Below are 22,108 nucleotides of genomic sequence, written 5' to 3'. Positions count from 1 at the left end.
TTTATAAATGAGCATACTGACATAAAATGAGGATAATATCGGAAATATTATTGAAGGTCATATAAAATACAAATATATTATTGTTTGAGCTGAATCAGAGTTTATAGGTAGATATATGGAAAATATTGAGATTTATAGAGATAAATAATATTATCCTAGTACATAAAAAGTTTTGTCATTCTTTATCTGAAGTTTGGTATTATTTACTGAATGGTAAATATATATGTGATTTTTTTTTTTTGGTAATAACTTACTGCTCAGTTAGAATGCATGTATCTTATTAGCGGTTTTTTTGGCGTGATACTTTAAACTAGTCATGCATAATTTACTAAAAAAAGGAGAATTAATGAAATATGTATCGCCCTCAAGTTATATATTGGTTAAATTTGTTAATTTTATTGTTTTCTATATATTATGTATTGGCTAATCAAGTCTATATATCTGTCGATAGTACTGGAAAGATAGAAAACTTAGTAAATAATATACCAGATAAGAAGGGTTCATTAACTCCCAATTTACTTAAAGCTACAGATTTGGTGAAAATAAAGAGTAATGAAGAGTTTGAAGATTGTAGTTGTATTGTAGGGGTAAGTCTTACTAATTTGTAGTTGTATATATATAGTGATTAATTTTGTATATAATATTTGTTTGTAGAATTCATGCCTTACATTTGGAGATTGCTATGGAGCTGCAGCAGCTACAGTTATAGGTATACTAATTATTTTGTCAGCTATTGGAATAATTGTTCAACATTTTGCAGGAATCCCAGATGAATTCTTAACTACTCATCATCCTGCTATTGTTGATAGTGCCAGAATTCCATGCAACTGCTTATGTCCAATACAAATTCGCGAACCAGCTCATCCAGACATGAAAACCTCAGTGAATGTAACAGATAGTGCTACTGCAAGTTCAGAGTCTTAGGGTAGATTTTTTGATTCTTAAATATATTAAAACAAAAAAATTTCCACACTTATTTACCATATACATTAAAATTTGTGTAAAATAAATCCAATGTACAAATAAATATTAATTAATTGTTATTAATGAGAAAGAAAATAAATTATAAGGGTTAGCCTAATAAAGTTATTTACTTTCAAAAATGAAATTTCGTATATTACCCAGTAGTTCATCTTCTCGTGATAGTACTCCAAATATTTCTGATATTCAAACATTAAGCTCTCTACAACGTTATTTAATTGAGAATATATACAAATTGGAAGAAAATTTACCATTAAGAGCTAGTGTAACAATTACAAAAGCTGATGGTGTTGAAGAAAGTGATGGGAATAGTGAAGATCCCAAAGAAAGTGACTATGAAAATGAAACAAATTTCTTCAATAGTCTTGATTCCATCTCAAAGCAAATTAATAAAAGCATAATAAATACTGAAAGAGTGAGAAGTAAAGATTTAGTTAGTAAACAATTAGAATACTCATATAAGTCCTCAAACTATGATAAAATTTCTTATGATGAAAATAGGGAAGATGACAAAAGTACCATAGAAATATATAAATGTCAACAGAAACTATTAAATAACTCTGGACTTCCCAAGGATTCAACTAAAAAAGAGAAAGATAATCTTTTGAACTTAAGTTTAACGCATCTTGGTGGTAAAATTTTGGATAATTTAGGTGAAGTTATAACTGAAGGAGCAGAGCAAGTCAAACATTTCATTAAAAGGCCATATACTTGTATAGACAGTGAGAAAAAGTTAAATAAAGCCCTGAGTTATAATGTCGTATACAATATAGTTCAAGAGTTTTATAATAGGGAGATGAATAGAACAATAAAAGAAATGTTGAGTTTCACAGATAATAATAATATTCATGAACCCAAAAAAAAGTGGAATGATAATCATAAATATGAAGCATTTTTAGAGAATCCATTTACAGCTATCAGTTGTTGGGAAGATCTTGGTATGAGACGTGATATGAGAGATGGTTGGTTTATATCTAATATCAAAGATGGTACATTTTTAGGAGTATTTGATGGACATGGAGATAGTGGATCTATATCATCAGAATTAGAGGATATTTTACCTGAAGAATTTTACAATGCTCTAATTAACCCAAGCGAAAGGGAATACTTTAATAAAGAGAAATCTAACAAACTTTCATCTCATTTTCCAAAGGATCCTATAATTGAAGCTTTGTTGAAAGCTTTCATAATAGCTGATCATAGAATCCTTATGTCTTCTAAATCTTTGAATTGTGGGTCTAGTGCTTGCTGTTGTTACATTGTTAGATTTGAAAATGACAAAGAACATTTAGATATTCCATTAGAAAACACATTGGAAAATATACATTTCAAAAAATATATTTATAAATTATATTGTTCTAATGTTGGGAATACAAGAGCTGTTTTGTGCCGTTCTGGGACTCCAATAAACTTATCTAAAGCAAAATTATTAGAAAATGATTTTCAGACTAATTCAAGTAAGCAAAAAAGTATATATAACTTGCCCATTGTTAGCTCTTTTGGCTATGGTCTGTATAAACCTCCTAAAGAGTCAAATTACATAATTACAAATGTTCCTGATGTATTCAGTATTGAACTGTGTACTGAGGATGAATTTCTAATTGTTGCTAGTCAAAGTATATGGGAAGTCTTAGATGAAAATCAGGCTGTATTACTTATTAAAAGTATTTTGGATTCTTTGATTTCAGGGTATCCTAATTTAAAAAGAAAGATAATATCAAACACCTTAGCTCAATGTATAGTAACAGAGGCTCTTTTAAGGGGTGTTACTGATAATCTCACCTGCATTGTAGGCTTATTTATATGAAAAAACTAAAAAATTCAGATAAATCTTCATTTTTGAAAATTATTCTATAAATTTGTTATGAAAATATCTAATTATTTCTCTAAATATATAAAAAAATTTAAATTTATCAAAGAAGGTACTTATTCAATACTATAAATATTGAGATATTGAATATTTCTCTTAGATCCAATTCTTTTTATTGTAATCTGCTTGTATTTTGTAATTTAGAGAGCATATCTTCAAGCTTGTAATAATATTTTCTAGCAGTCTTAATAGATTCTAAAATTGGAAGACACATAGACCTAAGAGTTCCAGCTGGTTGTCCATAAGAACTTACTACAGTTATGGATATATTCGAGTTATCATGTACTAGAGATTCGATATTTTGAGCAACATTATCTAAAGTATTTATTAGCCTCCTTCGCTTTTCTATACTTTTAGGGGTCAAGGTGGATTTCCAAAAGTGACTTAAAAGTTCATTTACTTCCAAAAATTCCTTCTTTATTTGAGTAAACCAAACTGGGAAATCTTCATTATTTTTATTACTACTACAGATTTGGTATTGCGAATTTTGAAATGTATTTAATTGTTGAGATGAAAAATTTTCAAGTAATGTACTTTTTTGATAACTAGATAATTGGCTAACTTGCTCTTGTTGAAGCTGTTTAGTACACTCAATTAGTACTAGACGACCAATATCACTAAATATATTTATTGAAGACTCTGGGAGTGTACAAAAGTTGGGATCTCCAATACTTGATATCTTATCTTGTTTCATATTCAAATTATCTTCTACATTATTCACAATATTTTTCATTTCATTTTCTCCCTCTATTCCAATAGAAAAAAAAGATTTTGGATCAATATTAAGATTACTTATTTGATTCTTAATATCTTTATTTTCAATCACTTGGTCATTATGAGATTCAACAATGTCATTATTTATATCTAAACTAGATTTTAGTTTATCCATTCCAATAGTTAATTCCAAAATATGGGCTCCATGACGGTTAAATCGTTCTAACAAATTTTTAGAAGTATCTTCTAAATTTTGTGTTATAGATGCTGAACCTAGACTAGTGCCAAATCCACATTTAGTATAATCTATATTTGGTAATAAATTAATATCTTTATCTACATATCTAGATAAAATTTCATTAAATCCACCAGATTCAAGATTATTAAGTTCATATAGTAAATCTTTACCTTCTGGTAAATTACCAATATTAAAGTTATCACTAGATATACCTTCAGATTTACGACCTAAAATATCAAAAAATAAAGGTGATTGGATTATTCTATTCCAGAATTCTTGTTCAGTTAGTCTATGGGGAACATATTCTGACATTTTGTACTTTATTATTGGAAATTCCTCAAGTATTGCATTCAATTCTTCTGCAGTAACTGTTACATCTATTCCTCCACTATTTGTATGTGACATTTTTGGAGGTTTTTTTAAAAAACTATCCACATTATTAGGACCTACTTCTTCTTCTTTATTCAATTCTATTTTATCAATATGATGTTCTATAAAAGATTCTAATGACACCTGACCAGTTAGAACTAAGTTTGTATAAACACTTCGTAAATCTGGTTCTAGATCCAATAATCCTTTAAGTTTTTCATGTAAAGTTCTTTCTTTCTTTTCAATTTTTTTTTTCTTCTCCATAAAGAATTCTTTTCTAACTTTTATGTCTTGTTTTGCTTCTTTTTCAATTGGAATAGAATTATTTACTTCCATACTTACATTTCTATTTGATTGACTACAATTTACCTGAACAGATTCTTCATTACTATTAATTAATTTTTTAAGTGAAGCATCATGATATTTTTGGATGCTTTCTATAAGGATATCTAGATCCAAGTTATCTTTCAAGACCATATTTATATCTGTAAATCCCTCCTCATTCTTCTTAAATCTTAAACCTAACAATCTTTTCTCTAGCCGATGGCGATGAGCATATAACTCTTGCCATGGTTCTAAAATTATTTCATCTGTTTCCTCAGAACTTAAAGAGATTATTGAGTTGATATTATCAAATGGTTGATTCTTTATTGTACTTGGTACCCATATTATATAATGAGTTGTAATATAAATATTACCATCAACTTTCTTTATTAATACATTAGTGAGTACTTTTTGTAGATCCTCACTTTTCAGAATTTCAAGTTTCATGTATTTAGTCTTATAAGTAAAATAGTTTGCTTTATTAGCGGGTTATAATGATAAAGGGGTAACGTCTTATATTCTGCATCCATTAGACGGGATTTATTATATTACTTTTAGATATAAATTTACAAATAGTAATATTTATAATAATTGGAATTTTCGTGAACTTTCAACAAGTAAATTCATCTTTTATACCTTTTTATTAGAAAAAGTTTTTTTTTGACATATACAAGATAATTAGGAAATAGGTTGTTAATTCCACTTTTTTGCAATTTCATCCTAATAATGAATTTGAGATCTATTCAGGTTATAGCTGCTAATATTTCTCATCTTAAATTAAAATTTATTATATTTTTAATAATAACTTTATATTAATATCTTATTAAATATTGTATATAATTTTTCTTTTTATTATACAGCAGATCTAATAATTAATCTAATATTATCTTTACTTATTAAACAAAATATATAGAAAAAATTGGAACCAAAATTATGTTTTTAAAGAATGATAAAATAACTTGTATTAATATTAATTATATATAGATACTTCTAAATATGAATAGTTCAAGATTTACTAAATACTTATTATAGTAATAGATAATAAATTATTTCTTCTTTTTTTAAATTGAATATATTATTATATTTTATACTAAGTTATATTAGTAGGGTATATTATATATAACTAATAAAAATAAATTTCAATATTTTAATAATTTTAGTGATTTATACACCTTGGGAATAGTTTTTAAAAAGGTATTAATAGTATCAAGAAATATACTTTCAAAGATATATTAAGGATATAAATTTAACAATATAATACAATAAATAAATCTATAAATTAAAAAATAATATTGTTATAGTATTATTAAATAAAAGATTTATGATAGTTATAAACAAAAGACATAAAAGCTTAATTGTAATAATAATGATTAAAGTCTATAAACCATAAGGTGAACATAAATTTGATAAATTCTTATTTACAAATATAAATTTATAAAAAAAAAACAAATTTTAGTTAAATAAATTCAAGTATAAACAAAAGATATATTTTACAAGAAATAGTTAAAAAAGTGTATATGGTAGTTTAATATTTAAAGTAATAGATAGTTACTAATACTTATATTAATTCTAGATTTTCATATATATACAGTTTCTAATAACATTTTGAGTTATAATTTTTTTTTTTTTTTTTAATACATGACTTTAATTTTGTTAATAAATTATGCCATCTTCTCTTTAAATCTCTTTTTATTTATCTTCGTTTCCTCAACAATAAAATCAGACTTCAATATAGGATGCTTGATTTCGGGAATTTCTTTATAAATTTTTACTGTCCAATCGCTAAGTTCATGTTCTTCAAGTATTCTAAATATATGTGGAAATAAAGTAAATATCCCCATTATACCCAAAAATATACAAACAGAAGATTGAACAAAATATGAATCTACTGAACACTTTTCACCAATTGAATACCTGAGGAAATCAGAGGAATAATCCCAAGATGTTCTATTAAAGTTATTTGAAAAGTCTTCATTAGAACAAATTCTTATATTAGTGTAATCTAAAAGCCAGATACTAAAACTAGTTGACCACTTATAACCAAGATTACTAATAGTATTAAATAATGTGATATAAGTACCTGCATATTTTGTATCTGCAATAATATTAAAATATGTCATAAATACCAATGAATGAACATCAGATAATATATGACATATTACAGATAATATCAAAAATAGTAAATAAAATGGAAATGGTGTTTCTACTTGGGAGATCTTAGGAATCCATGGTTTAAATATGTAACGGGACCATATTAATAATGCGCACCACATTATAGATGTAATTAGTTTCATTGGTAAGATATAATTCATTATTTTAAGCGGATGCTTTTGCTTTGTAAATCTTACAAGAAATATTGGGGTTAAAACACTAAATGGAATCATTATTGGACTAACTAACATTATATCACTTTTGCTCATTCCATATTCAAGGAGTTTAAAAGTTGATGAGGCATCTGTTACTGCAAATGGAATACGAATAATTGATAGAAGTAATATTAAAAGCATTACAGGACGAAGTAAGATAACCTTATATAAAAGTATGTAAGCTTGTTTAATACTTAATAATTCTTCAATTTGAGTTTCCTCCATTTGATAACTTTCCGAATCACTAGAACATGTTGTACTAGTATATGTAGATATAAAACTCTTCACTTTTTTATTTTGTTTTATTATACTTTCTTCTTTAACTTCATTATTTATCTTACTAATATAATTATATTTATTGTCTAAATATTCCTCCTTTTTTATCACTGCTGTACATATAGTTACAATAAATATTATAATACCCCAAATAAAAACAAATTCACTCATCTCACAAATAGGTCTCTCAAATGATGTATTATTCCTATTTATTAATGGACGAATATATTTATTGCTTATATGTATATCATTAAGAAATAGAAATCCTAAATATGCTAAAATATAACCTAATGATTGTCCAATTACATTACAAGTAGATGCTAATCCTTTATTTTTAGGAGATAACATTGTTACAGCCCATGCATCTACAGCTATATCCTGAGTTGCCATTAATAAAAATAAGATAGAAAAATATAATGATAATGGAATTATATAAGCTGAAAGTACAATTTTTGAATTATTAAGTTCACCCTCCCCTAACCACTTTGGTAAAAAAGGATAATAACTACCACCTATCATTAATATACTACATAATAATTGGGTTGGGATAATCCAAGTTTTTCGTCGTCCAATTCTTTCAATATATACACTATCAACTAAAGGTGCCCATAATAACTTTAGAGAAAATGGTAATGTTACCATACTAAAAATACTTTGTTCTTTATATGATATACGGCCCTGTAAAATAAAAGGTATAGAACTACTCAGACCAATTGGTAAACCCTGGAGTGTGTATAAAGTAATCAAGTAAATTACATTTCCCAGATCATCAAACAACATCTACCCATTAAATAATTTTGCCCTAAAGATTTGTTTATAGCCTTATATTAAATTTTTTATTAGGGTTTCTAGTTCCTCTAAATAAAAAAAAAAAAATTACAGAATCAATTTTATTCATATACTGATATAAGACCTACATTTGTTAGTCCTAAAAATAAATGGCTAAGGTAAATTAGGCGGTGTAAATTAGTCCCTATTACATATTTACATATAGATACCATTTTCTAATTTTTTTCTTCAAAAATTATCATAAGATCTTTGGCCTTATATTATAATTAATAATTTTATTAGATTATAAGGCTAATTAAATAATATAAAGTGAATGTTTAACTTAAATATCAAGATATTGTGCTAATATTATACTAATTAAATAATTTGGGTAGCTATTATAATTTTCTAGAAATTAGACAAAAAAAGAAAAAAAAAAACGAAATGCTTAAAACTGATTTAAATAATGAGATGATATCAGATGTAAACTATAATTTTAAAATATTTGATATACTATTTGCACAACATGATCAGACTTTAACTGTTTCTAGATTGTGTAACCAAATTCAATTTAATTCAGTGCAAGAATGTAGAGAGATTTTAAAACTGTATAGGGAGAGTGAACAATATGGGAAATATTGTGAACTTATATATCTAATTACTATTATTGATGATAATGGTGATAATATAACAATGAAAGTTATAGATGAAACAGATTTAAGTTTATATACATCTAAAATCATTGAAAAATTTATATATGGGATTAAACAAAAGAATATTGATATAAATGATTCAATAGCTAATAATCAAGTACATTTTCATTTAGAATGTGAAGAAATTCGAAGAAATATCTTAGCTACAAAATTATTACCAAATAAATTATGGATTTCTAAGTATTCATTATTTAGAGAATCTGCAAGTCCAAAACTTCGTTATTCATCTTCATTAAACCAAGATTATAGTATGATTAATAATAATTTAGATATATCTAAAACAGAATTATATCCAATTATATCAAACAATAATTCTAAAGATAATACTATTAATACAGACCCATACCCATTATCAATTTCTTTAGAGACTAATATTGATAATTCTTTATATACCACTTCTAATCTTAAAAATGACTTGAATATAGATATAAATATGAATAATACTTTTAATGAAAATAACCAAGTATATAATATCAAAGATATTAATATTGATGATAAAAGAACTGTAGATATTATTATGGATGAATCACCATCCAAAATATCTATAAATAATAATGAAAATTTATTATTTAATGATGAATCTAATGATAATTTAGGTTCAAATAATTCTAATAATTCAAATTTATTATTATATTCTGAAAATGAGATAAATAATGATAATTCTTTAGAAAAGAAATCTTCTAAGGGAAGAAAAAAAAAATCATCTTTATTTGATGAAAACAATAATATTGATAATAAAAAAAGTATACATTATAATAAATCTAAAAACTCTGAATTATCATATGAAGTATTAAATAAAAAAAAGAAAGTAGATTTAGAAAATAAATTGGATGATAACAATGAACATAAATATAATCCACAACAAGTTGATGCTATAAATTTAGAAAAAATAACTCGTGATAAAATATATAAAGATTCAAAAACCGGATATTTAGTAGTAGAAGATGATGTAGATTTTATATTAAGTAAAGAAAAATCAACATATATGACAAAAAAACAAACATCTAATGGTCATAACAAAATAATAAAATCAATTAATAATGCTAAAAAACATTCTGATACTAAACAACAAACTTTGACATCATTTTTTAAAGTATGTAAATAATGGAATAAAGTAAAAAATATTTATAAATATTATTGTTTATATCAAAAAGAAAAAAAAAAAACTTGAAATATTGAAATTTGAAATAATTACTTATATAATTATTGGGATATTTCTTATCAAGTAATACTAATATTCAATTTTTTAATGAATATTTATATTTTTATTTTTAATGATGATTATGATTATAATGAGTTATATGTAAATCACCAATATTGCTGTAATCTTGATAATTACATCCTCCAAATTTATGTTGTATAATATTAATAATTGAAACTAATATAATTCCTAAAATAAAAACAAAAAATTTTTGTTTTCTATTTTCACCACAGCTAAATTCATCAATAACCATTTCTGCAAGTGCAACATATAATAGAGCTCCAGATGATATACAAATTAGAATAACAATTAATAAGGGGCTATTTAATAATGAAAATATTTGTCCCAATATTATACCTAAAGGTGACATAAGTACAAATGAAGCTAATAATTGTCTTGCAGTAGTTTTTGATATTTCGGAATGTTTATTTATTCCTGCTGCAACAGCAATACCTTCTATCCATTTATGAGTTATAATAATAAAAGTTGTCATTATTACTGAGGCAACAGATTTTGAAATTCCAACTAATATACCTTCAAATACAGAATGAACAGATAGTGCAGAAACTAAAAAATATAAATTTGAAGTTGATGTATATGATATTTGAGGTATTAAAGGAGTAATAATATTTACTCCTGATATATTAGATTGTGGTATATTTAATGTCATTGTTTCACATGAAGAAGTTACTTCATTTGATAATGATTCATTAATTGATCCTCTACAACCGGGATCTTGATGATGATGATGATGATGATCTCTTCTATGCGGAAATGAATGATCATGCATATGAAATTGAGCAACTGTCTTTGATGAAAATAGGGCTTTCTCAAAAAATAGTATTAATGTTAAACCAAAAAGAGTTAAATAAGATACAATTGGTATTTCTGTACCTATTATATAACATCTTAAATTTATCAGTTGAGATAATCTTTCTGCTTCAGGAACTAGATGACAGAGTACTAATGTAACTAATGTCCCTCCAGAAAATACATTTATATATTGTAATAATATAGGATTCAAATTTCCCAAATATATTGGAATATATGTCCCAATAGCACCAATAAACATTATTATTATAAATGAGACTATCTTATTTAAAATAACTATATCCATATTTAATGCACTTAATTTTATCAAATTATTTATTTATAAAATAGTTTTTTTTTTGTAATATAAGCCTTGAATTTTATTCTATTTCAGGTTTACCTTAGTTCTCAGTTATTATTTCTCCAATATGGCGCCTAACATTACCGCTATTATTTTTAAATAAAAAAGATCCATAGACGGTATCGGGTTAAATAATTCTTGGGTATTAGATTATTTGTCAGGTTTGATAAAAATATTAATCTATTAACCGCATAAAATAACAATATATATTAGAAAGTATATTGTTTATTTAATTATATGGTTTATATACAAAGGTTATATATATACATACATAATATATTTCAAGCTTAGTAATTACTAAGTAATGAATATCTTCAGAAATATAGAATATTTCTTTTCAATAATATAGTAATCTAATGATTTATATACTTTAGTATATATTTATACTGTATTATTATTATAATTTAAATAAAATACCCCCATATATTTGTTATATAAAGGATATCTTTAAATAACCAGTAATTAGTGTTATTTGTTAAGTTGATAATTTAATAGATAATTAAATTTATATCTATTTTATATTTGTATATATATATTAATTAATTTATATAATCTTATAATTCCATTATTAATTTATTATAATATTAATTTTCCTTTTTTTTTTTTTTTATTTTTTTTAAAAGGTTAAATGTAAATTTATTTAATGTAATATGTTATATAATAAATATTCCATTATATTAATTAGTAATAGAAAAAAAAAATAATTATATGTCCAAAATTTTTAACTATATACATTTAAAATTCAATATATATTTAATTTCTAAAGGGTTAATGCAGTAATAAATTAATATTAGCTTAAGAGTATTAAGGGTGGAAAATTTTATTAAAATTAATGTAGATAATAAAAAAATATTTGCATGTAAAATCGCGCTATATCTGTGAGGTAATAAATATGTCAAATTAATAATTGCATGCAATAGTAAATTAGCTTAATTACTAACAATAAAAAATTAGATTAATATGATAATATATAAAACTTTTAAAAAAAATTATAACTTTAGTTATTTATTATAAAATATTAAATATAAGTTTTTTAAAACAATTTGGTGGTGAGATTATCAATATATTATATTTATAAGATAATTCCACCATAACATTATAAAAATAAATATAATAATACAATATATATATATTAATGGTATAGACTAAATTCTTTTATTATTATTTAGAAAAAATAAAAGAAAAATTATTTAAATATTTAATAAACTAATTCTAAGGTAATAGTTTTATGTATAGCCCTCATAAAAGTAATAAGCGGGTAGACAAATAATTAACGTGGGTTGTATTAGTATGGGGTATATGTGCCTACATTGAGGGATTTAATGTAGGGACTTAAAGTATAAGATTAAGAGGAGAATTTAAAATTTTATGATTACAATTGTACAAGTATATATTGTATATCCTTTCAGATCTATTCTTTTATATATGTAGGAGTTGTAGCGATAGAGGATAATATAAAAGAGATATTAATGACGACATTCTCTTCTGCAGACTCTTCAGCAACATCTTCTACAGGATCATTAACAAATACAATACCACAATGTTTGAAAACTTCTTCATGTTTACCTATTTCAATGTGCCTATTTGGAGATGGTGTAAAAGCAAATTTATGCGATACAGATGGTTGGTTAGAGTTATATAATGAATTAAAAGGTGCAGAAAAGATTGATAATTATAGTAATGGTATTAATGGGATAAATTCTAATTTTCAGTCTGGAAGTATATTTAATCACTCAATACAGCTCTCTGTAAATGAATTTGGTGAAAGTAGTCAATTGATACCACAAGGAAGAAGGAGACGCCTAACTCCAACATCAATTAATTCTTCTTTATCATCCCATAATATTATAGATGATCATTATGAAGATATTGTAAATGAAAGAAAATGTAGAATAATAAGAAAGCATTTTCAAACATATTTAACATCACAAATGGATGGATTTGAATTAAGTAAATTTATTAGTTTATATATTTCAATTTTATTTCAATCTCCTTTAACATTAGTTTTATTTAAAGATGATGAAGTAAATGAATTAACTGGAGTATTTCCTACTAAAGGAACATGGAGTTCTATTTTACCTAGTGTTATTACAAGTAAGTGGATAGATTATAAATCTAGTTGTAATCACAAAACTCATAGATGCAGCCATGAGAAAATAAGTGTACGTAGTTTTGAAAAAGAGGTTAAAAATTTGACTAGTGATACTTTCGTTACTAATCAAGATTTAATCGGTTATAAATTTAATGAGATATCTCAATTTGATAAAGAAAATGCATGTAGGGATACAATAATATTGCATAATGGTGATGAATTTATTAGTGATTCTATATCATTTGATATTAATAATCAAAAAGTTGGATCTTTTAGTAATGGTGATGCATGTATTAGTGAATCAGTATGTAATACTAATAATGATTTGGAACGTGATTATTGTTCAAAACATTCTAATAGTTTAGCATATAACTATCGTTGTAGTTGTACTTCTACAATATCTAATAATATTCCTCAAATTAGTCATGTATTTCCTAAGAAATATGGAGATGGATTTGTATTAAGAAATTTAACTGATGATCTTATACACCCTGTCTCTACATCTTTATCTTTACCAATTAAGTCTAAGATATTTTCTAGATTAAGTAGAAGAGCTACTTTTCCCCCATCATCTGCAATGAGATATTTTGATGGTAAAGATTTTGATAATTCAAATTTACTAGGTGGTGATTATCCTCAAGAAGATATGAATAACTCATCAAGTAATATTGAATATGATATATTAAAATTTTCATTAAATAATAAGAGTTTTTTAAATCAGATATTTACACAGGGACTTAAGCAACATTTTCATTATTTTAATTTTTCACCACAAGTATGTTGTTATATCTTAAAATCTATATATAAGTTATCAGATGAAATAAGTCCTAATTGTGGAGTTTCTGATATAGCAATATACAATCAAATAAATGGTATGTATACAAATTCTGATTTTATAAATTCATCTCCGGATGATATTTTTGGTCTTTATTTTTACAAGAAATTAAAATATATTCATCAATTACCATGTGATATTGCTTTAGCTACTCAGTGTCCTATTTGTTGTTTAAATTGTAAAGATAATTCTGAATTAGAAAAGAATAACTATTCAAATATAAATCAGAATTCTATAACTTATGGTAAAGGTTACTCAATCACAAAATCAAAAGCTAATTGTCCAAATTATCATAAATCATTAAACATGAAGATACCATATTTACAATCTCCTGATATATCTAAAAATTCTTATAAGATAGATAAGGATGTAAAGAATCTAAGGATTTCTCATGAAAATAATTTAATAGAAACCTCAGGTAATATACTACTTATGGAAAATTTGGGAATTAGAAGAGATTCTTCTAATAAGATATTTAACAAAATAGATAATACAATAGATACTGAATGTCTTGGTAGTAATAATTTTATAAAAAATACAGATAATTTATTAAACATAAATATACATTCAGATTCTCTTGATAAGCATGATATAGAACAAAATAATAATAATTTTGTATATAATACTTGTACTGCAGAATATGAGAAAGAATTGAAGATAATAAAGGAATTTTCTGAGATATCAGATTGTCCGGTAATCAAGGTTTCTCCCCCTTCAATTTATTCTGATTCTTCAAAATGTTGTATATGTGATAGTTATCCTTTATTTACAGCATATAGGTATCAAGATGATAATATATTTGGTGATGAAGGTTATAAAGATCTTTTTAAAGGAAATAAGAGTTTATCTTGTTACTATCAAAGATATAGCAATTGTAAGATTCCTTTAATATCTTGTACTATTGTTGATCCCCGTAATTTAGTTGATCATTTTAATGATCAACAGCATGATTTTTTAAATAATTTTGTACAAATTTCTAGGAATTCCCATTTACCTTCGAGAGATTTAAAGGCAGCATCCTCTTATCAAAATAAAAAAAGTAATATTCATCTTTCCAATGCTATTGCATTAGTTATATGTTTACAACCACAAAATCCGAATATATTACTTCTTAAGAATCTTGTTGAAGAGATTCAAATTTTGGTGGCACTTTTTCTTGAGCAAAAAAGATCAATAATATCTTTAAATCATCTCTATGTTTGTTATGAAGTCCATAGGTGGATTTTTAGACCTCTTTTAGATTACAAAAAGATCCTCTTAATGGAAAATGGAAATTGGGAAGCTGCACAAAAGGTTCTTACTAGGTTATCAGATTTTTTACAAAAATTAACTCCTACGCAATTGGTACTTGTTTATGTTGTTGAATATTTTCATAAAGAGCTTGTATGTATTGTTGGACCCAAAGCTTTGATTGGATATAGAATATCATCTGATGATCCTGTTATGCATTCAGTATTAACTGAAAGGCGAATAATTTGTTGTGGTGATCAGGAATCGGTAGATAAGCTACCTTTATCACTTAGCAATATCATTGAATCATTAATAACACCTTTTAAGATGACTAATTCTGTTGCAATTCCTATATATTCACCTAATGAAAGTGTAAATATTGTAGTTCAACTTGTAAACCGTTTAAAATTATTTGGAATTGGACAAATATCTGATATTTTAAGGAAAGAAAATAGGAAGAAAAAAGTACTGCAAAATCATTTAAACATGGGATTAATGAATCGTACAAATGTTGTAAGTGGATTTTCTTTTTTAGCACATAGAACTTCACTAAGATCACAAAGATTTGGTACAAGAAATAATGGTCTCACTGTAATAAAAGACATGACAAGTGATCTTGATTATAATTCTAATATTTCTTCTGGAGTTTCTTCATCTTCATCCTTTGGATCTCTACAATCTTTCTTAATGCATGATAATGCACTTAATTCATACTATACAAATTATATGAATAATGGAAAGAGGAATTCAACTAATTTAAGCATTTCTGTTAAATATTCGGAAAGTGATCTTCATAAATCTTATGATATTTTTGCAAAATCTTCGTCATATATGTCGTCACCATTCTCATCATCTTCATATCCAACAAATTCTGGTCAATCTGGTAATTCTTTATCAATAGACAATAATATTCTTTATGATACAGTTAATATAATTACAAATTTTAGTCCTTTAGATATAAATTTGTATAATACTATAACAAGAGAAATATCACTTGAATTTGGAACCCAGATTATGATGTTAAATATGCACTTATTTTACTGTTCAATGAGGCATAAAAATAAACGAGGAAGTAATAATAATCAAATTATCCGTGCAATTAGAAATGATATTGGATTTAATTCTAATATTGCTTCTTCTACTTTTAAAAGTTCTATTCCATCTGTGATTTCACAATCTACTTCAAAGAGATGCCATTATAACAGTAATACCGAAAAGAATAGTGCATATAATGGAAATAATGATTCTTTGATAAATGAAAGGAGAGGAAGTTTTATTATTAGTAATGACTATATTTCAGATGAAGAAATCACATGTAATGTAAGTAGTGAGAAGTATTTAGGGAATTCCTCAAGTCTAACTTATGAACATATATCTGGTATTCCCACAGGGAATGAAACTCATGGAATTTTATATAATGAATTTAACTTTAAAAATAAAGATATTAAAAAGGAAGTATTAGAAGATAATAACAATGAGCAGTATATAGTGGAGAATGAGGATGTTAAAGATGACATTTTAGGTATAAAATGTGGATTTACAATATACGATAGTAAACTAGAATACAAGAGAGTATTAAGTGGTCGCTTAGATATGTATAGAGAATGGGGATTACCTTTATGGTCTCATAGATGGGAAATACATCGTCAATTTTTATTAGATATATTTTGTTTCTTTGATTTTGATAAAATATGGAATTGGGAACATACAAAATTATTAAAACTTTTTGATGCAATCAAAGATTCTTATAATTCTAATAATCCATATCATAATATATTTCATGCTATCCAAGTTGTACAAGTATCATATATTCTCCTTTACGATTATGGTTTGATGCACGTTTTTTCAAATATCCAAAAATTAGTATTAATATTCAGTAGCCTTGTCCATGATATTGATCATCCTGGAGTTAACAATTCATTCTTAAAAAGTACAAATTCAAAATTAGCTAGAAAATATAATGATGTATCAATTTTGGAAAATCATCACTGTAATTATACTCTTAGATTATTAGATCATCTTCAAGACTGTGATATTAGGAAGAGCTTTAATGAACAGGAAAACATCTATTTCAGAAAATTACTTATCCAGGCTATTTTATCTACAGATATGTCTAATCATACTAGACTTATTTCTATTTTGGAGGAATTCTTATCTAATAGAGAGCTTACATATGAAGTTATTGATAATAATAGAAATGTAGATTTATCCCACTCAAATTTAGAATTAATAAGAAGTGAACATGTTAATAATATTAAACTCGTTAATAAATATTATAATTCCAATTTAAGTGGAGATAAAGATGACTATAAATCTTATAAAAGAAATTCAACATTGTTGAATAAAAGTCTGATATGTAGTGATAATAATGATATATGTAATATTAATATAGTTTCTTCAGCTCTATTAGAAATAGATAAAGATTTACTTGTTGAAGTAATTCTTCATGCTGCAGATATATCAAATCCACTTTGTCCATCTCCAATTTGTTATCAATGGGCATCACTCATACAAGATGAATTTAATAGTCAAGCCTTATTAGAATATCAATGTAATTTACCAATTACACCTTATGCGAATTTTAAAGATGAAATTAGTAAAGTAGATATGCAAATTGGCTTCTTAGAATTTGCAGTCATTCCTCAATGGAGAGTACTTTCAAAAATTATACCTGCTACTTCTAAGTTATTAGGAAAAGCAGAACAATCAAGAATTATATGGCTTGAAAAAAGACAGAAAATTAAAGAGTACAAAGATAAAGATAAAGATTACAGTGATATTCCTATGGAGAAACAATCTTATCAAGATAAACTTCAAAATAATATATTATTTGATTTCAATTTAGATACTTTGAAAAAGTATACTATTTCAGGATACGAAGTTCTTGGTAATACTAATAATTCTAAGTACAAATTCTTTGCATGTGAGAAATACTATGATATTGATAACAGAACATCAACAAATTTGGAATCTCTGTCTGTATCAAATAAGGGAATAGAAGTCAATGATATAACTACTAAGATACTTCTTATATATGATCTATTTAATATATAGCCTTTAAAAATAAAAAGTGTTAAGCAGGTGTATTTATAACAGGACTATATATATGGAGCATTTTATTTCTATTGAAGAATATATAGAATATGTTAAAGTTATCACTAAAAGTACTATTAGATAGAATAATTTATAAGTTTTACTATTATTAAATATAAATAAATAGACTATTGATATACTTAAAAATGATTATTTTTCCACTAACTGAATTTTCAATTTTATTTAATATTGATTAATCTGAATATTATTATTGGTTTTTGTGCATAGTTGCCTATTCTAATATAATTGACAGCATTGATTATTCTTTTTAGCAGTTCTATAAAATTGATATGATGCTGCACTTAAATCAGAACTTTTTTGCATTAATGTGTCGAGAGTCTCGCCTCTATGAAGTAAATCGTCGATATTTTTTAGCATGACATCTCGAACTTCATCTAAGTCTTTTTGTACCTTAAATATTCTGTCATTATTCAAGGGATCCTGATACTTATTAAATAATTCTTCACATTGAGTCAAAGTTTCGTTACAATCTTTATTAGCTAGCAAAGGGTCTACATTTAAATTATGATTTTTCAAGTAAACCTGTAAATACTGAGTTAACAGGGAAAATGCACAGCGTACAGGATAATCAGGGCTAGTTATACAACATATAGCATAGCCATTATCAGTTATATATATATGGCAGTGTCCCAAATCTTGAGGAAAAGATACAGTAACTCTATTTCCAGCTTCAACTCGTGAACAGAGTAATCTACTATGAAATAAAATATGTTCTTGCATAGCTTTCCGTTGGAAAAAGTTAAAATCACCCAAGTTATAGCAACTTGATAATAAAATAGGCTTATCAGGGTTCCATTTATATAGTAAAATACTTAATAACTTCATTTGGTTTATCCATATACTACTGACTAGCTTTATTATATTCCATAAAGCTTAGAAAGTAAACTAAAACTGTTCCACACACAAGATGCCTTTATTATTAGCTAATTTTACTATAGAATAATGGTAATATATAGAAATCACTATCAATTAAACACTTCTATTTACTCTTTAGCTTCACTAAAGTCACCAAAAAAATGAGCCGCCTAATAAATAGCGCCTCAATGGCGCTCGTGCGTGAGGCGGTACATGTGAGTATCAGGTACCGATGTAAAAATAGATTGTTAGTTACCTGTCAGAATCTGATTTAAATATAGTTTTAGGATAAAATCTACTATATATTTTAGAAAAGATATCTTTATTAACGCTCCAAGGGTTTTTACTTAGTTAAATTGTAAGGAATATCTGATTATATTATAACGGGGTTCTATATCATAACAGTGACGAATTTTATATTTTAGTTTTAAGTTCTCCGATAATATATAGGAAAAGTTTCTGTGATGATATGTAAGGCTGAGTATAGTAAAATTGGGTATAATGGCGAAATGGTTCTTACAAAATATGATATTAAGGAGTTTGAATCCACTAAGCCTGAGAAAGAAACAACATTTCATGTTATATCTAGGAATAACACTGAGTCAGGAACAAATAAACTAGCTGTTTATTCAGAATTAACTAAAAATCCTTCTAGGAATAAGGGTAATAATATAGATGTTGATAATTTATCTCACATTCACCTTAAAACAAGGAATACTAAATTAAGTACTATTCAACCCAGAGATATTCAATTGGACAATTCATCACAAAGGTATTATAATAAAGATACTCAGCATTACAAAGTATGTGATAATAGTAAGACAGAATATAGTTCGATAAATTCAACATCAACAACTCTAAATTCAATCGAAGTTTCTAGTTCAATAGGAAACTCAGGAATTGAAATGAAGCGAAAGTATTTTGTTAAGGTTTCACCAATAAACACAAAGTATATTGCCGTTGTTAGAACAATAACAAATAGTACCCCATTACTTTTATGCTTTGATCATGGGCGAGATAAGACTCCTAGAGAAATTATAAATTTAAAAAGTAGTTTTATATATCGTGGTGTTACGGAAAGAGGACCATGTATTTGTTTAAGATCTAAAGGTGAGTATCATCACAAAGCAGCATTATCTTCGGCAAAAGTAGTGGATAATCCACTCTCTAATATTAATGATGATATTTCATTTTTTAATAGTAATTTAGAAAGTAACAATAGCTATGGTTGCTCGAATATAGTTAATAGTAATTCAAACAAATCTAATATAGAGAAAATCCCTAATGTAATGTATGAAATTGAATGCCATAATGACTTTATTGCATGGTGCAATTTTTTTTCATCAATTGGATTACCACTTGGAAATTTTCGTTCTTTATTTCATACTACCAAATTGATTGGAGAAGGTAGTTTTGCTAAGGTATACAAGGGGCGCAATGTTATTACTGGAGAGGATATAGTTATCAAGGCTGTTGATAAGAAGAAAGTAAAGGAGTCAAACGTCTATACAGAAATAGAAGTGTTACGTAAAGTGCATCATCCACATATTGTCCATCTGATTGCTTCATTTGAAGAAGATGATCATGTGTGCTTAGTTTTAGAGTTTTTAGGTGGTGGAGAATTATTTGAGTGGATTGCTCAAAAAGGTGCATATACTGAAGAACAAGCCAAAGTAGCTATGAGACGTATTTTGTTAGCTTTACAATGGCTTCATACAAATGACTTTGTTCATAGAGACTTGAAGACTGAGAATTTAATTTTAGAAAACAAAGATTGTCCTGAATCTCTTAAGATTATTGATTTCGGACTAGCTGCTTCTCTAGGATCACCTGCAATGAAAATGAGGTGTGGATCACCAGGTTATGTAGCTCCTGAAATATTAGAAGACAAGTCATATAATACCAAAGTTGATGTATTTTCTATTGGTGTAGTACTATATACTGTTTTGGGGGGATCTCCTCCCTTTCCTGGAAACAATATGAAAGAAATACTTAAAAGAAATATCCAAGGTAATATTCAATTTAGCAATTCTAGCAAGTGGAAAAGTATATCTTCTTGTGTAAAGGATTTAATTAAATGGATGATGGCTAAGGATCCTGACGTAAGATGTACTGCAGCACAAGCCATTTATCATCCTTGGTTTGAGAAAATTCCACTCCAATCAAAGTTCCTCAAAGATATTGGTAATGTCTTGTCAACAAATAAAGTACAGAAATTTTCGCAGGTATCACATCAAATTAATGTCAACCCAGTTAAGGTAATTGGGGCCAAGGCTAATGAAAGTATTAACTGTAGGACAGCATCAATACAAACAGAAAAAGTGTGTGTGAAGCCTCCCTCAAGATCATTAGTATCTCAATATTCAAATTCATCTCCAAAATTTAATATAAATCCATATTCAGTGTTACCATCTAATTTAACTTGTGATATTAGTAAGTTGAACTCTGGAATTCAGAATTTAGCTACTGAAGGCAAAGAGAGGTGCACAATTCAAGGTTCTTGTCCTATTACATATAATTCAATTAGTAGGGACCAAGATATAAAGTTAGACTCTTTAAACACTTTGGATTATTCGGATAGGTACAAAGATGTAACTTCTATGTATAACCATGGTCATAATGAATATGAGCATGAGAAAAAGAGTGAACTTAAAACTATTTTATCTAACAAATGTATCAATAAAAATATTAAGGTATCATCGAAATATTCGCATAAGGTATTAAACAGAGGTGATTACTTAATTTCAGATGAAACAAATGTGATACCTACATTATGTTGTGATCTAATAGATGATAAGGAGATATCTTATGAGCACCCATCACTCGTTCATAACATTTCAAATGGTAAATCTAGCAAAAATTCAGGAAAATCAAGTAAGAGCAATGCAATTAGAGCTGTATTTCAAAGTGTATTTGGTAGATTTTCTAACGGAAACTGCAATCAAATTCCACATATGAAAATTAATAGAAAATATGAAATTAATTAGTAAA

The 22,108-nt window shown here is 26.0% G+C and overlaps 9 protein-coding genes across 9 annotated transcripts, besides 28 other annotated features; 5 read left to right on the top strand and 4 right to left on the bottom strand.

Moving 5' to 3' along the window:
• Positions 1-353: 353 nt before the first annotated feature.
• Positions 354-924, top strand: CMU_027790 (uncharacterized protein; the record flags this gene model as incomplete). The annotated part of the gene is made up of 2 exons (XM_002140082.1): positions 354-587; positions 655-924. 2 exons carry the CDS (start codon positions 354-356, stop codon positions 922-924), a joined length of 504 nt encoding a protein of 167 aa, XP_002140118.1.
• Positions 925-1,020: 96 nt separating this feature from the next.
• Positions 1,021-1,048: a sequence feature (AT_rich).
• A 54-nt stretch (positions 1,049-1,102) lies between these two features.
• CMU_027780 (protein phosphatase 2C, putative) lies at positions 1,103-2,788 on the top strand (the record flags this gene model as incomplete). Its single annotated transcript, XM_002140081.1, has 1 exon — positions 1,103-2,788. The coding sequence occupies one exon, from the start codon at positions 1,103-1,105 to the stop codon at positions 2,786-2,788; it is 1,686 nt and encodes a 561-aa protein (XP_002140117.1).
• Positions 2,312-2,336: a sequence feature (AT_rich).
• Positions 2,789-2,823: 35 nt separating the features above from the next.
• Positions 2,824-2,895: a sequence feature (AT_rich).
• Positions 2,896-2,963: 68 nt separating this feature from the next.
• Positions 2,964-4,943, bottom strand: CMU_027770 (BSD domain-containing protein; the record flags this gene model as incomplete). Its single annotated transcript, XM_002140080.1, has 1 exon — positions 2,964-4,943. The coding sequence occupies one exon, from the start codon at positions 4,941-4,943 to the stop codon at positions 2,964-2,966; it is 1,980 nt and encodes a 659-aa protein (XP_002140116.1).
• A 91-nt stretch (positions 4,944-5,034) lies between these two features.
• Positions 5,035-5,089: a sequence feature (AT_rich).
• Positions 5,090-5,268: 179 nt separating this feature from the next.
• Positions 5,269-5,353: a sequence feature (AT_rich).
• A 105-nt stretch (positions 5,354-5,458) lies between these two features.
• Positions 5,459-5,479: a sequence feature (AT_rich).
• A 40-nt stretch (positions 5,480-5,519) lies between these two features.
• Positions 5,520-5,655: a sequence feature (AT_rich).
• A 79-nt stretch (positions 5,656-5,734) lies between these two features.
• Positions 5,735-5,812: a sequence feature (AT_rich).
• Positions 5,813-5,893: 81 nt separating this feature from the next.
• Positions 5,894-5,963: a sequence feature (AT_rich).
• A 143-nt stretch (positions 5,964-6,106) lies between these two features.
• Positions 6,107-6,133: a sequence feature (AT_rich).
• A 24-nt stretch (positions 6,134-6,157) lies between these two features.
• On the bottom strand, positions 6,158-7,918 carry CMU_027760 (uncharacterized protein; the record flags this gene model as incomplete). Its single annotated transcript, XM_002140079.1, has 2 exons — positions 6,158-7,065; positions 7,144-7,918. The coding sequence occupies 2 exons, from the start codon at positions 7,916-7,918 to the stop codon at positions 6,158-6,160; spliced, it is 1,683 nt and encodes a 560-aa protein (XP_002140115.1).
• A 78-nt stretch (positions 7,919-7,996) lies between these two features.
• Positions 7,997-8,017: a sequence feature (AT_rich).
• A 165-nt stretch (positions 8,018-8,182) lies between these two features.
• Positions 8,183-8,236: a sequence feature (AT_rich).
• Positions 8,237-8,350: 114 nt separating this feature from the next.
• On the top strand, positions 8,351-9,724 carry CMU_027750 (uncharacterized protein; the record flags this gene model as incomplete). Its single annotated transcript, XM_002140078.1, has 1 exon — positions 8,351-9,724. The coding sequence occupies one exon, from the start codon at positions 8,351-8,353 to the stop codon at positions 9,722-9,724; it is 1,374 nt and encodes a 457-aa protein (XP_002140114.1).
• Positions 9,155-9,193: a sequence feature (AT_rich).
• Positions 9,220-9,254: a sequence feature (AT_rich).
• A 10-nt stretch (positions 9,725-9,734) lies between the features above and the next one.
• Positions 9,735-9,895: a sequence feature (AT_rich).
• On the bottom strand, positions 9,891-10,937 carry CMU_027740 (zinc transporter, putative; the record flags this gene model as incomplete). The annotated part of the gene is made up of 1 exon (XM_002140077.1): positions 9,891-10,937. One exon carries the CDS (start codon positions 10,935-10,937, stop codon positions 9,891-9,893), a length of 1,047 nt encoding a protein of 348 aa, XP_002140113.1.
• Positions 9,978-10,033: a sequence feature (AT_rich).
• Positions 10,558-10,579: a microsatellite.
• Positions 10,938-10,948: 11 nt separating the features above from the next.
• Positions 10,949-11,000: a sequence feature (AT_rich).
• Positions 11,001-11,350: 350 nt separating this feature from the next.
• Positions 11,351-11,407: a sequence feature (AT_rich).
• Positions 11,408-11,474: 67 nt separating this feature from the next.
• Positions 11,475-11,579: a sequence feature (AT_rich).
• Positions 11,580-11,609: a microsatellite.
• A 13-nt stretch (positions 11,610-11,622) lies between these two features.
• Positions 11,623-11,751: a sequence feature (AT_rich).
• A 54-nt stretch (positions 11,752-11,805) lies between these two features.
• Positions 11,806-11,846: a sequence feature (AT_rich).
• An 86-nt stretch (positions 11,847-11,932) lies between these two features.
• Positions 11,933-12,197: a sequence feature (AT_rich).
• A 263-nt stretch (positions 12,198-12,460) lies between these two features.
• Positions 12,461-18,202, top strand: CMU_027730 (3', 5'-cyclic nucleotide phosphodiesterase domain-containing protein; the record flags this gene model as incomplete). The annotated part of the gene is made up of 1 exon (XM_002140076.1): positions 12,461-18,202. The coding sequence occupies one exon, from the start codon at positions 12,461-12,463 to the stop codon at positions 18,200-18,202; it is 5,742 nt and encodes a 1,913-aa protein (XP_002140112.1).
• Positions 13,761-13,788: a sequence feature (AT_rich).
• Positions 14,437-14,482: a sequence feature (AT_rich).
• Positions 16,555-16,599: a sequence feature (AT_rich).
• Positions 18,203-18,326: 124 nt separating the features above from the next.
• Positions 18,327-18,367: a sequence feature (AT_rich).
• Positions 18,368-18,478: 111 nt separating this feature from the next.
• On the bottom strand, positions 18,479-19,087 carry CMU_027720 (uncharacterized protein; the record flags this gene model as incomplete). The annotated part of the gene is made up of 1 exon (XM_002140075.1): positions 18,479-19,087. One exon carries the CDS (start codon positions 19,085-19,087, stop codon positions 18,479-18,481), a length of 609 nt encoding a protein of 202 aa, XP_002140111.1.
• A 494-nt stretch (positions 19,088-19,581) lies between these two features.
• On the top strand, positions 19,582-22,104 carry CMU_027710 (protein kinase domain-containing protein; the record flags this gene model as incomplete). Its single annotated transcript, XM_002140074.1, has 1 exon — positions 19,582-22,104. The coding sequence occupies one exon, from the start codon at positions 19,582-19,584 to the stop codon at positions 22,102-22,104; it is 2,523 nt and encodes an 840-aa protein (XP_002140110.1).
• Between the last annotated feature and the right edge of the window lie 4 nt (positions 22,105-22,108).

This window comes from Cryptosporidium muris, genomic scaffold (genome assembly GCF_000006515.1).
Source record: "Cryptosporidium muris RN66 scf_1106632353999 genomic scaffold, whole genome shotgun sequence".
In the NCBI taxonomy this organism is placed as follows: domain Eukaryota; phylum Apicomplexa; class Conoidasida; order Eucoccidiorida; family Cryptosporidiidae; genus Cryptosporidium; species Cryptosporidium muris.
Note: the sequence above shows the minus strand (reverse complement) of the source record. Positions and strands in the feature narration are given on the sequence as shown.